The sequence below is a fragment of the Ascaphus truei genome, chromosome 13 (assembly GCF_040206685.1).
Source record: "Ascaphus truei isolate aAscTru1 chromosome 13, aAscTru1.hap1, whole genome shotgun sequence".
NCBI classification, from domain to species: Eukaryota; Metazoa; Chordata; class Amphibia; order Anura; family Ascaphidae; genus Ascaphus; species Ascaphus truei.
Window position 1 is genome coordinate 5,850,786 of NC_134495.1, and position 13,696 is coordinate 5,864,481.

A 13,696-nucleotide genomic window follows, 5' to 3' on the forward strand; every position below is an offset into this window, starting at 1 on the left:
ACTAATTATAAAGTAATTAGAGGTTTTATATAAAGAATGAATCACTCACATTCCGGTCACATTTACACCTACACAGACTTATTAACAACGCCTAAAGTATGTCTGTCACCGATTCAAAATGGTCTCGCGTGTGCGGACCTGGCGTGAGAGGCACAGACGTCATTCTCAAATTGCGACCCACAATACCTTGCATAGCGCTTTGCAAAGCATTGTGGGGCGTTACTTTGGACAGCAGAGCCGCGACCGACATCTTTGACGGATGGCGGCGCACACGCGGTCCTCTCGTGGCAGTAGCTGGATCTGAGGAAGAGCTGTCGATCACCACTCTGCTTGCCAAAGTCGCACCCCAGAATACAGTGCAAAGCCATATGCAAGGCATTGTGGGGCGTGACTTTGGAGAGCAGAGCGTTCAGCGACAGCTCTGCCTCTCGTGGTTCTTTCCAGTGCCGGGCTGTCCCGCACGGGAGGCGACGCCGGCGTCAGAATGGCGAAGTCCTCTTGGAATAAAAATATTCAACATTCTTACACCATAGAAATTTTTTTATTAATCCAACATCTCCGATTTAATCTCTTAATATGTCACTTTCACTGGTTCTTTACGGTCCTTGAAGAGGACCCCAAAAACTGGCTAGAAGTTTGCACTTTTGCCCCCATCCAATCCACTGGGACGAATGTGGCATTAGGACTTTATTTTAATATGATGCTTCTTTCAGGAGATCTTAATATTTAAAACGCTAAGTGTCTTGGGGGTAGATGGGCCGGGGTTAAAATGGTGTTCTCCAGAGTCCAATCCATTATCGAGGTTACCGGCGCAGCTAGGGATTAAGATAATAATGGTTAACACTTAACAGGACATGATCAGGGGGCAAGATACGCACATTACAGGAATTAAACTCCCTTAGGTTTCTGAGCCACTGGAAGGTCAGCATTTATCATCACCAATACAGCGGCTTCCTTAGGCTGCGCTTATAGTGCCGGCAACAGCGACACTGCGTCAAGACAAATGTATTGCCGCCGTCACGTGTGCTTATAGTAAGCGAGGCGAGACGGCATGGTCACGATCGTTGGAAGTCCTCTCAATTTTGATTTTCCCAGTGACCGCAGCCTGACGTCACCGGCGCTATAAGCGTAGCAGCGCAAATGGACACTAGAGACAATGTAACAATTAGCGCAGTGTCGCACTTTCGCCTCCCGAATATCAGTGTATAATTTATGAGGACGGATTCGGTTGACGGCAGAACCATCGCTGAAGCACCGGCCAGAATCTCACGGTCTTATCCCCGTTATCCTGCGGCAAGAGCCATATAAAACACGACTTGGAGGAAAGAGATACATCATGGAAGTCGCCATCTTTATTGTGAGCCGCAGAAAATGTGATATTTTATCATCATCTAAACATCTTCTGCTCTTTAAAGAAAAAGAAAAAGTTTTATTTAAAAAGCCAAATTTTACTAGTTTAAGGTATTTCTACAAAAAGGTTATTTTTTTACCACCACTAAAGAGAGTGAACACAGCGTTGAGAAAAAAGGAATGCGGAAGAATATATATATTTACAAAACTAGCGCCAGACAGCGAGATTTGTGGAATGTAAACGTTTTAAAATATAAAAAGCAGCCGGAGGGGTTTGTAAAGTATATCCGTACCATAAAAGGAATCTAAAATGTTAAAGTATGAAGCATGTCTAGGGCAGTGGCTCAACTCCAGTCCGCAAGACCACCCAACAGGTCAGGTTTTCAGGATATCCCTGCTCAGCACAGGTGGCTCAATCAAAGGCTCAGTCAAGACTGGGATTCGACTGAGCCACCTGTGCTGAAGTAGGGACCGAGTGAGCCACCTGTGCTGAAGCAGGGGTAGCCTTAAAACCTGACCTGTTGGGGCATCCTGAGGACCCCTGCTCTAAGCCAACATTAAATATTATTCTAAACATTTAGTGCAGAGGCTAAAAATGCCTGTTACCCAAGATGGGAAAGGTCCTTAATAAAGGATCACCAGAAACAGGACAAGAGACATGCATTTTGTATGTTGATGTCCCATATATGGGTTATACAGGCTCCTGTTGGTGTCACAGAGTATATATATTTTATTATTGAGTATTATGACCATCTAAACAACTCCAATATTTCACATGCAGGGCTTACAAGATGTCGGATGTAAAACACTGATTAAGTAAAGGGTTAACGTCACCGACCTCCGACACAGGTTAGCGCCCCCCGCAATCCCATATACACAAGGCCAGCGACTTGAATTAAATATGATGATACGGCATCGTAATACTCCGTGGTTAGTAAATCTCCCCCTAAAAGTGTTCACATTGCCCCTGTACCCTGGAATACATCATGGACTTCAGAATATAAACTGAATACCCAACATACTTACCGGCCTCCCAATACCCAGAATCCTTTGCACCTCTGCAGTGTCCTGTTCAGCTGCTAAAACTGTAATGGGTTAATAGAACATTCTGCATTGTGCTTTCTTTACATACATGAAAGTTACAAAAATAAAATATATATCTCTCGTAGCTGTTCTTGTCTTTGTAGTGGGTGATACCTTTTGAACTTGGCACTGTGCACTATAATTTAATCCGTAAGGAATTCTGTTGGTGCACTAAAAGGCCTCACAATGTGCAATCTCTTTGCAGCAATTTTTTGTTCATTAAAATGAGCAGCCAGTCTGCACTGTCGGCCCCATTCTGAAGCTGAAAGCAGCTCCGTATTACAAATGACTTTTGTGTTGCCAACTCAAGGGCATACCGGCACCAGCAGCGCTCGCTCACCATCGGATCGTCTCCACGTGGTACCACTCAAGTTTGGAGCATAAACAGTCGTACAAGTGAACTCAAGCACCGCGTACCAAGCAGAGGCATAAGAATACACCGAGTCCAGCTGCGGGCAACACGTGTGCACACGGATAAAAATCAGCGATTGTTCTGCGCTCAATAAAAGGAATTTATGATGAATGAGTTAATATTTCTGCTTGGGATAAATACCCTGAGGCAGAAGTGGACGGTGATGCATCAGGCCCGTGTAAACATGAGTCGGTGCCGCCAAAGGCAGGATCCTGTTTCACAGCTGGGTTTGGATCCTCTCCCTCCATTTGGTTCTAAGTCCCACCATTTCTTCTCCGTACCATTCATGCAGCGTTGAAAAACAAATACCTCCGTGGGAAACCGGGCAGTCCTCGGCAGAAGGGCACGGCTCGGCAAGGGCAGTGCCAGCCTGGGGGCGCCTCCTTGGGGGCAAAGGAGGCGGCCTGGCATTCACCCCAAAATCATTACCTGGATGCCCCATCACCCCATGAGCCTTCAGTCCATTATCTTGCATATAACCTGCAGCTAAATGACTTGGCTTGTGGTCCCACACAGCACAGCCATTACTTAACGGCACGGACGTATCCATAGGGTTCGGGGATAGAAGGTGGCCGGGATTATGGAAACCGGAATTGGATTCACTCCCGTTATCCGACGCTGCTTGGACTTTATAATAAGCCGGGCTCTTTTCCTGCACCTCTTCCAGCTGCTTCTGCAGCTCATTCACAACAAGTCTGATGTATTCAAAGTTTGCTCTGGAGAGCGCCTTTACCCAGGACTCCATGGCGCGCTGGCTGTCTGTGGCGAGAACGTACGCCCGCGATTTGGTGCAGGCAAACTTGATGGCGAAGGCGAATTCTTCTGTCGCCTCGCACAGCTCCACTCTGCAGCCTTCCAGTATGATCACCCCCACGGGCTCTTTGCTTTCCTCGTTGTCAAAGTAAAAAAGCATGTTACCCTTTAAGACAAACCAGCGCTTGTGATAGGCTGTGTTGCGTTCGCCTTTCTTAAACAGGAACCCGCTTTTGTCCGCTGGGGATTTGCACGTGGCATAATACACCAAGTTCCGCTCGTTGAGCTTCATGTCTTAATGCGCCGGCCGTCCCTAAAAACGAGCAGAATTAGAGGTCAGTTTGCCCTGATTGTCTGCAAGTCATTTGGGCTAGTGACCAGTTATGTGTACCGGTTACTTTCCCTCGGTTATTGATTATACTTGAAGGGGAGTCACCCAAATTCTAACCTGTGCAGGGGTGCCAGGCGGCTTCTCCAAAAACACTGGACACAACGGTGAAAAGGTGCGACAAGCTCTAGACCAGGGGGCGCGGCGCATACGGAGGCCCGGCGTATACGGAGGCCCCGTGCTCTTCCCCAAGGCATTTAAATGATATGCCGGGGACAGCACGAGGCCTCTGTACTCTATCCTATCTTGGCTCATAAGATGTGCTGCTTTGGCGACGCAGCGTGAAATGACGCAGTGGGGTGATGTGATGTCACATGACCTGCGGCATCATTTGACACTCTAGGAAGGCAAAGGGGGGCGCGAACACGGGTGGAGCGGTGGCAGGGGGGCACAGCACCAAAACGTTGCGCACCCCTGCTCTAGACACACATTTCTCCATGCTGTTTCCTCCTCTACTTGGCCACAGGCTCCTGACACCACCTCCTGATTGGCTGCATTACCCAGCCCCCTAGTAACAGCCCTGCTCAGGGAAATCCTGCGGCCCCACAAGCAGGTCAGATCACTATGTCCAGAGAGGTAATACCGGTATACACGTACACGCCCAGAGAGGTAATACCGGTATACACGTACACGCCCAGAGAGGTAATACCGGTATACACGTACACGCCCAGAGAGGTAATACCGGTATACACGTACACGCCCAGAGAGGTAATACCGGTATACACGTACACGCCCAGAGAGGTAATACCGGTATACACGTACACGCCCAGAGAGGTAATACCGGCATACACGTACACGCCCAGAGAGGTAATACCGGCATACACGTACACGCCCAGAGAGGTAATACCGGCATACACGTACACGCCCAGAGAGGTAATACCGGCATACACGTACACGCCCAGAGAGGTAATACCGGCATACACGTACACGCCCAGAGAGGTAATACCGGCATACACGTACACGCCCAGAGAGGTAATACCGGCATACACGTACACGCCCAGAGAGGTAATACCGGCATACACGTACACGCCCAGAGAGGTTATACCGGCATACACGTACACGCCCAGAGAGGTAATACCGGCATACACGTACACGCCCAGAGAGGTAATACCGGCATACACGTACACGCCCAGAGAGGTAATACCGGCATACACGTACACGCCCAGAGAGGTAATACCGGCATACACGTACACGCCCAGAGAGGTAATACCGGCATACACGTACACGCCCAGAGAGGTAATACCGGCATACACGTACACGCCCAGAGAGGTAATACCGGCATACACGTACACGCCCAGAGAGGTAATACCGGCATACACGTACACGCCCAGAGAGGTAATACCGGCATACACGTACACGCCCAGAGAGGTAATACCGGCATACACGTACACGCCCAGAGAGGTAATACCGGCATACACGTACACGCCCAGAGAGGTAATACCGGCATACACGTACACGCCCAGAGAGGTAATACCGGCATACACGTACACGCCCAGAGAGGTAATACCGGCATACACGTACACGCCCAGAGAGGTAATACCGGCATACACGTACACGCCCAGAGAGGTAATACCGGCATACACGTACACGCCCAGAGAGGTAATACCGGCATACACGTACACGCCCAGAGAGGTAATACCGGCATACACGTACACGCCCAGAGAGGTAATACCGGCATACACGTACACGCCCAGAGAGGTAATACCGGCATACACGTACACGCCCAGAGAGGTAATACCGGCATACACGTACACGCCCAGAGAGGTAATACCGGCATACACGTACACGCCCAGAGAGGTAATACCGGCATACACGTACACGCCCAGAGAGGTAATACCGGCATACACGTACACGCCCAGAGAGGTAATACCGGTATACACATGCACGCCCAGAGAGGTAATACCGGTATACACATACACGCCCAGAGAGGTAATACCGGTATACACATACACGCCCAGAGAGGTAATACCGGTATACACATACACGCCCAGAGAGGTAATACCGGTATACACATACACGCCCAGAGAGGTAATACCGGTATACACATACACGCCCAGAGAGGTAATACCGGTATACACGTACACGCCCAGAGAGGTCATACCGGTATACACGTACACGCCCAGAGAGGTAATACCGGTATACACATACACGCCCAGAAAGGTAATACCGGTATACACGTACACGCCCAGAGAGGTCATACCGGTATACACGTACACGCCCAGAGAGGTAATACCGGTATACACATACACGCACAGAGAGGTCATATCGGTATACACATACACACCCAGATAGGTAATACCGGTATACACATACACACCCAGATAGGTAATACCGGTATACACATATACACCCAGAGAGGTAATACCGGTATACACATACACGCACAGAGAGGTAATACCGGTATACACATACATGTCCAGTATTACCTCTCATTTTTTACTGGACTGTGTCCAAATACAGGACAGTCCGGTTCTAAATTTAGACTTATGTCATTTTCTCCGGCTGCTCATTTTGTGCGCTATTTTGCTGATCCGATAAAGTGTGTGTTGTACGTACACACACACACACACACACAATTAATGGTGATTAAAATTAAAAGGTTAACTTATTTGCGGTTTAAAAAGAAAAATTCCTGCGAACTTCCTGGTCAGATCTGCTTTATAACGGTGTTTGATTAAGCCCCTCGGTTCCTGCAGTCTAAGGAACAATAACCATTCCAAAGAAGCATATAGCTACTACTGTTTCACAGCGTCTCGCCCTGCCGCTCTGCGCCTCGCCCTGCCGCTCTGCGCCTCGCCCTGCGAGTTCCTACTGACTCTCAAGGAAACAATTACACTGGAGTGTCCGCACACCTGGCCTTGTACGCCCAGTTAGTAGGAGGTAACCTAACCTTGTTGATGCCTATATTACGCAACTAATAGCATATCCCAGCCATCCTGCAACAAGAGGTTATCCGAATGCGTGTTCAGACTGGGTTCTGTACCACCTCACACACACACACACACACACACACACTCACACACTCGCCTGTAATTGTGCGGAGCTTAACGCGCCTTCATTTCCAGCAATCCTGCCTGTTCCACGACCCAGCCCGCTCCGATAAGCACGAGGATCACAGGCGCGCCATTTAACCCTGGAACACAGATACGATACGTCTGATTTTTCTTAACGTCTCACAATCTTGATCCCGTGCGAATCCCCCGTGGGCCGCGGCGGAGACGAGACTTTCTTACCTATAAGAAGAAGTCCCACAAGTGTTTACAAAAACTCTCTCCCAGGTCAAAGTTGCTTTAAAAATAAATAAAAGCTTTGTGCCAGCGCTGGACGTGAGAACAACACCCGAAATAATTATACACTGAATACAGTGATCTGGAGCACGATTTAGTCAAACATTGTACAATGTGTATGCTTAGAAATCAGACAGGGAGACGGCTTCCTAAGTGGAACAGTGACTGTGTAACAAAAAGCAGTGGTACTGCGTTCCCGTCCATATTAAAAAGCAGTGGTACTGCGTTCCCGTCCATATTAAAAAGCAGTGGTACTGCGTTCCCGTCCATATTAAAAAGCAGTGGTGCTGCGTTCCCGTCCATATTAAAAAGCAGTGGTACTGCGTTCCCGTCCATATTAAAAAGCAGTGGTACTGCGTTCCCGTCCATATTAAAAAGCAGTGGTACTGCGTTCCCGTCCATATTAAAAAGCAGTGGTACTCTGCTCCCTCCCATCCCACGTTATCTCCCTTTGCTGTTTTCAGAACAAAACCAACTTTCTAAATTTGCGGCTTAAAGCATTTTTACCAAAATGTTGATGGTTTTGTTAACTTTGTTTTTCAAGTCACGCACAGTACCACTACTTTTTTTTTTTTTAAACACTACGGCTTTTTGTCTTTAGTCGAATCCTCTTTTATAGAAGAATTAATATAGTGATCTAAATAGCCAGCCGGCAAATGTGATATGTGATATTTTTTGAACTAATAGAGTGGGTCAAAAAGGTGATAACGGCATAAAATATATATATATATATATAAAAATAAAATTTACCCCAGTTAATGACTAATTTCACATGGTCGGTTACAGAAAGGTCCCTTGTCTCTGGAATAGCCCCTGGTTAAGCTGGGCGTGTATTGGGTGGGATCTCAGGGTGATTGGAGGTCGCTGCTTGTCCACAATGGAGAATGTTTGGCTCTTGAAGAGGACCCCCTCCCCTAAAATGATGACCCCAGGGTCCTCTCTCTCATTGTCTGCATCCCCACACCATGCTCTGCTCCCCAGCCTCCAGCACCCTGGGCAGGAAGTGGATTATCCTCGCAGGACCCTCCCACTCACAGCTGCTCCCTGAGGTTAACCCTTCGCCAGCTCTGGCAGGAAAGGCATGGGTGTGTCTGCATGTCTTCCACCTGTCCCCAAACATGCTTCATTCAATCCCATGATCACGCCATGCAGCGGCTAGTCCTTGAGACCTCCCCCCCCCCAACAGGTCAGGTTTTCAGGCTATCCCTGCTTCAGCACAGGTGGCTCAATCAGCCCCTGCTTCCGCACAGGTGGCTCAATCAGTCCCTGCTTCAAGCCCACGTCCCCCCCAATAGGTAAGGTTTTCTGGATATGCCTGCTTCAGCCTCTGCTGGAGCCACTTGTGCTGAAGCTGGGATATCCTGAAAACCTGACCTGTTGGGGGGCGGGGGCTGCAGCACTGGAGTACCCCTGCCTTACGCAGCCAAACCAGTCATTTTCTTAAACAGGAATCTGTATCCTGCGTTCCCGTGAAGCTTGCGTTCCCGTGAAGCCCGCGTTCCCGTGAAGACCGCGTTCCCGTGAAGCCCGCGTTCCCGTGAAGCTTGCGTTCCCGTGAAGCCCGCGTTCCCGTGAAGCCCGCGTTCCCGTGAAGCTTGCGTTCCCGTGAAGCCCGCGTTCCCGTGAAGCCCGCGTTCCCGTGAAGCTTGCGTTCCCGTGAAGCCCGCGTTCCCGTGAAGACCGCGTTCCCGTGAAGACCGCGTTCCCGTGAAGCCCGCGTTCCCGTGAAGACCGCGTTCCCGTGAAGACCGCGTTCCCGTGAAGCCCGCGTTCCCGTGAAGCTTGCGTTCCCGTGAAGCCCGCGTTCCCGTGAAGACCGCGTTCCCGTGAAGCCCGCGTTCCCGTGAAGCCCGCGTTCCCGTGAAGCCCGCGTTCCCGTGAATCCCGCGTTCCCGTGAATCCCGCGTTCCCGTGAATCCTGCGTTCTTACAAGGGGTTACCACGGATTTTTTTGACATATATGTTTTGTATTTATTTACTATTCAGAAAATATTGTCGTTTAAGGTTTTAAAAACATATATAGCCGGGAACACTTAGTTTATTCAAACACAACCGCGATATTTATTTTCCATACATGGAGTGGGACATTTTTAAATGGTTTAGCGGTGCTTGAAATTCTGATAAGATTAATATTATTAGCGTTTATTTATTTTGGAGTGAAATTCACAACAAGCCATGTTCATTGTGAATAAAACCTAACCGTCATTTATAGGGCTTTGGAAGTGAATAAAAATGTTACAGGAACAAGAAGGGAGCAGCACGTGATCTCCTAACCCATGCAGCGAGCTGGTGGCAATGAAGGGGTTAACCCAATCACAGGCCTATACCGGTCATAACTCTAGGCTTAAATACGCAATTACCACACACCAACACTAACTGCGTACAATAAACAGTGATACAATGAGAGACAATTACCACACAACAACAGTAACTGCGTACAATAAACAGTGATACAATGAGAGACAATTACCACACAACAACACTAAGTGCGTACAATAAACAGTGATACAATGAGAGACACAATTACCACACAACAATACTAACTGCGTACAATAAACAGTGACAATGAGAGACACAATTACCACACAACAACACTAACTGCGTACAATAAACAGTGATACAATGAGAGACACAATTACCACACAACAACAGTAACTGCGAACAATAAACAGTGATACAATGACAGACACAATTACCACACAACAACACTAACTGCGTACAATAAACAGTGATACAATGAGAGACACAATTACCACACAAGAATAGCTGTATGCAATTGTCATACTATAGGTCAGGGGTGGACAACTCAACAGGTCAGGTTTTAAGGATATCCTTGCTTCAGCACAGAGGGTGAAATCTTCGACTGGTGGCGTTTGAGTTGGCCACCCCTGGCTATAGGTCAATGGTTGTGGATACTTGGTCTATAGAACTTTAATAGTCTCTGGAAGAATCTCGGTTTGATCCCCGTACTCCAAGTAGCAGTCTGAGCTGATAGCCATTTTATTATTTTTTTGCATTTTATTTGTTTTATTTATTTCACGGTCCCTTCTTGCCATTTCCAACCCTGCTTTTATTTTTTAAATCCGCTGCTCCGTTCAGGAGATAAGTGTTTGAGGTATTAAATGCCCGGGAGGTTAAAATGGAGCTTTCCCCAGCGCAGTGCAAAGTTTACCAAGGTAACCTCAAAAGCTACAGATTAAGAAAATCATGATTTTTAAACAATAGGACACACTCAGAGGGCAAAATACTAATATTATACGCGTTCAGCTGATACAGCCGTGGCTCCGAACCTTTTTGAACCTGCGGATCGCTAGATCCTGAAGTATTTACCTGTGGACCCCCACACTCTAAAATAATATATTTTCATCAAAATGCGTTAAAAATGAGCAGAAAAAAAATATAGGATGCAGCGAGTGACAGAAATGTGAGGGGTTTGTGGTCACTAACAGTGGTTTGCAGAACTGAAATATCGTCAGAGTTTTATTGTTGTTTGTAATTTTCCGGTTCCGTTTTAGGCAGTTCTAAAAATGTATTGTTGCGGGGGAAGGGGGGGGGGCAGTTTATGGAAGCCCTGGACCTGCTCCACCAACCCCCCAGGGGGTTGGGGGGCATGGGCCACAGGGTAAGAACCTGTAATATAGGCTTTTGTATATAGAATTTTTGCAGGAACAAGTCCCTGCCCCGTGGAGCTTACAATCTATGTTTTTGGTGCCTGAGGCACAGGGAGATAAAGCGACTTGCCCAAGGTCACACGGAGACGACACCGGGAATTGAACCAGGTTCCCGGCTTCACACTCAGTGTCATGGCTCTCATAGTCACACCAAGGGACCAAAGTGACCTCATGGCTCTAACAGTTTGTGGGTTACATTATTGTTACCCAATCTGTCCCACGAGTCATTTTTAAGGATTCTTTTCTTGTAGCAACAAATGATTCATCTCTACGGTTCTTTGTTGATTTTTGGTAAAGTAATTCTGGTGCCTTCACAAGCCCGACACAAATATCGGATCAGAATCACCGTTACAGGAGGGGTAATAAAGAAAAATGTTTGCGCACTTCAAAAATATTTATGGTTTGTACGCTAACCCAGGGAGCTCAACTCCAGTCCTAAAGACCCCCCCCCCCCCCCTCCTATGAGGTCAGGTTTTCAGGATATCCCTGCTTCAGCACAGGTGGCTCAATCAGTGGTTCAGTCTTCGAGCGTCACCTGTGCTGAAGCAGAGATATCCTGAAAACCTGACCTTTTGGCGTTGGCGGGTCCTAAGGATTGGAGTTTAGAACCTCTGCCCTAGGGTGTAATCTGATGTACATAAAAAGCCAATTACATTGACGAGTTGTTTAAAAACATTTATTTGTTTTGCATGTTATGTGGAAAGACATGAACGAGCGGTAACTCCCAATGTATTACTTCCTGGTAACACATTTTATAAATAAAATAAATGTCACTGCCCCTTTAACAGCATGGGATGCTGGGAATTGTAGTTCTGCTCTTGTATTATGTTGTAGTATTCTGGTAACAGCAGGATTACAAGCTGTGTGTATGTGCGCTGCGTGAGAGCCGGGGTTCTGTGTATGTGAGGCTGTGTGAGAGCCGGGGTTCTGTGTATGTGGGGCTGTGTGAGAGCCGGGGTTCTGTGTATGTGGGGCTGCGTGAGAGCCGGGGTTCTGTGTATGTGGGGCTGCGTGAGAGCCGGGGTTCTGTGTATGTGGGGCGGTGTGAGTGCCGGGGTTCTGTGTATGTGGGGCTGTGTGAGAGCCGGGGTTCTGTGTATGTGGGGCTGTGTGAGAGCCGGGGTTCTGTGTATGTGGGGCGGTGTGAGTGCCGGGGTTCTGTGTATGTGGGGCTGCGTGAGTGCCGGGGTTCTGTGTATGTGGGGCTGTGTGAGAGCCGGGGTTCTGTGTATGTGGGGCTGTGTGAGAGCCGGGGTTCTGTGTATGTGGGGCTGTGTGAGAGCCGGGGTTCTGTGTATGTGGGGCTGTGTGAGAGCCGGGGTTCTGTGTATGTGGGGCTGCGTGAGAGCCGGGGTTCTGTGTATGTGGGGCTGCGTGAGAGCCGGGGTTCTGTGTATGTGGGGCTGCGTGAGAGCCGGGGTTCTGTGTATGTGGGGCTGTGTGAGAGCCGGGGTTCTGTGTATGTGGGGCGGTGTGAGAGTCGGGGTTCTGTGTATGTGGGGCTGTGTGAGAGCCGGGGTTCTGTGTATGTGGGGCTGTGTGAGAGCCGGGGCTCCGTGTATGTGGGGCGGTGTGAGTGCCAGGGTTCTGTGTATGTGGGGCTGTGTGAGAGCCGGGGTTCTGTGTATGTGGGGCTGTGTGAGATACGGGGTTTTGTGTATGTGGGGCTGTGTGAGAGCCGGGGTTCTGTGTATGTGGGGCTGTGTGAGAGCCGGGGTTCTGTGTATGTGGGGCTGTGTGAGAGCTGGGGTTCTGTGTATGTGGGGCTGTGTGAGAGCCGGGGTTCTGTGTATGTGGGGCTGCGTGAGTGCCGGGGTTCTGTGTATGTGGGGCTGTGTGAGAGCCGGGGTTCTGTGTATGTGGGGCTGCGTGAGTGCCGGGGTTCTGTGTATGTGGGGCTGTGTGAGAGCCGGGGTTCTGTGTATGTGGGGCTGTGTGAGAGCCGGGGTTCTGTGTATGTGGGGCGGTGTGAGTGCCGGGGTTCTGTGTATGTGGGGCTGCGTGAGAGCCGGGGTTCTGTGTATGTGGGGCTGCATGAGTGCCGGGGTTCTGTGTATGTGGGGCGGTGTGAGTGCCGGGGTTCTGTGTATGTGGGGCTGCGTGAGAGCCGGGGTTCTGTGTATGTGGGGCGGTGTGAGAGCCGGGGTTCTGTGTATGTGGGTCTGTGTGAGTGCCGGGGTTCTGTGTATGTGGGGCTGTGTGAGAGCCGGGGTTCTGTGTATGTGGGGCTGTGTGAGAGCCGGGGTTCTGTGTATGTGAGGCTGTGTGAGTGCCGGGGTTCTGTGTATGTGGGGCTGCGTGAGAGCCGGGGTTCTGTGTATGTGGGGCTGTGTGAGAGCTGGGGTTCTGTGTATGTGGGGCTGTGTGAGACCCGGGGTTCTGTGTATGTGGGGCTGTGTGAGAGCCGGGGTTCTGTGTATGTGGGGCTGTGTGAGAGCCGGGGTTCTGTGTATGTGGGGCTGTGTGAGAGCCGGGGTTCTGTGTATGTGGGGCTGTGTGAGAGCCGGGGCTCCGTGTATGTGGGGCTGTGTGAGAGCCGGGGTTCTGTGTATGTGGGGCTGTGTGAGACCCGGGGTTCTGTGTATGGGGGTCTGTGTGAGACCCGGGGTTCTGTGTATGGGGGTCTGTGTGAGAGCCGGGGTTCTGTGTATGGGGGTCTGTGTGAGACCCGGGGTTCTGTGTATGGGGGTCTGCGTGAGACCCGGGGTTCCGTGTAAGTGCGTTGTGTGAGACCCGGGGTTCTGTGTATGGG

At 49.5% G+C, this 13,696-nt stretch overlaps 1 protein-coding gene across 2 annotated transcripts; it reads right to left on the reverse strand.

Moving 5' to 3' along the window:
• Positions 1-1,334: 1,334 nt before the first annotated feature.
• On the reverse strand, positions 1,335-8,311 carry PHETA1 (PH domain containing endocytic trafficking adaptor 1). 2 transcript variants are annotated; one of them, XM_075568161.1, is made up of 3 exons: positions 8,024-8,311; positions 7,014-7,119; positions 1,335-3,911 (listed from the first exon to the last, which is right to left on the reverse strand). In XM_075568161.1, the coding sequence occupies exon 3, from the start codon at positions 3,888-3,890 to the stop codon at positions 3,063-3,065; it is 828 nt and encodes a 275-aa protein (XP_075424276.1). In that variant the 5' UTR covers positions 3,891-3,911; positions 7,014-7,119; positions 8,024-8,311; the 3' UTR covers positions 1,335-3,062. The 2 variants fall into 2 exon arrangements, with proteins under 2 accessions (XP_075424276.1, XP_075424275.1); XM_075568160.1 differs by having other exon boundaries at positions 7,014-7,219; positions 8,024-8,310.
• Positions 8,312-13,696: the final 5,385 nt, after the last annotated feature.

What these genes read in the sequence shown, in the direction of transcription:
- PHETA1 (XM_075568161.1), bottom strand. Translation starts at nt 3,890, where the DNA reads ATGAAGCTCAACGAGCGGAACTTGGTGTATTATGCCACGTGCAAATCC.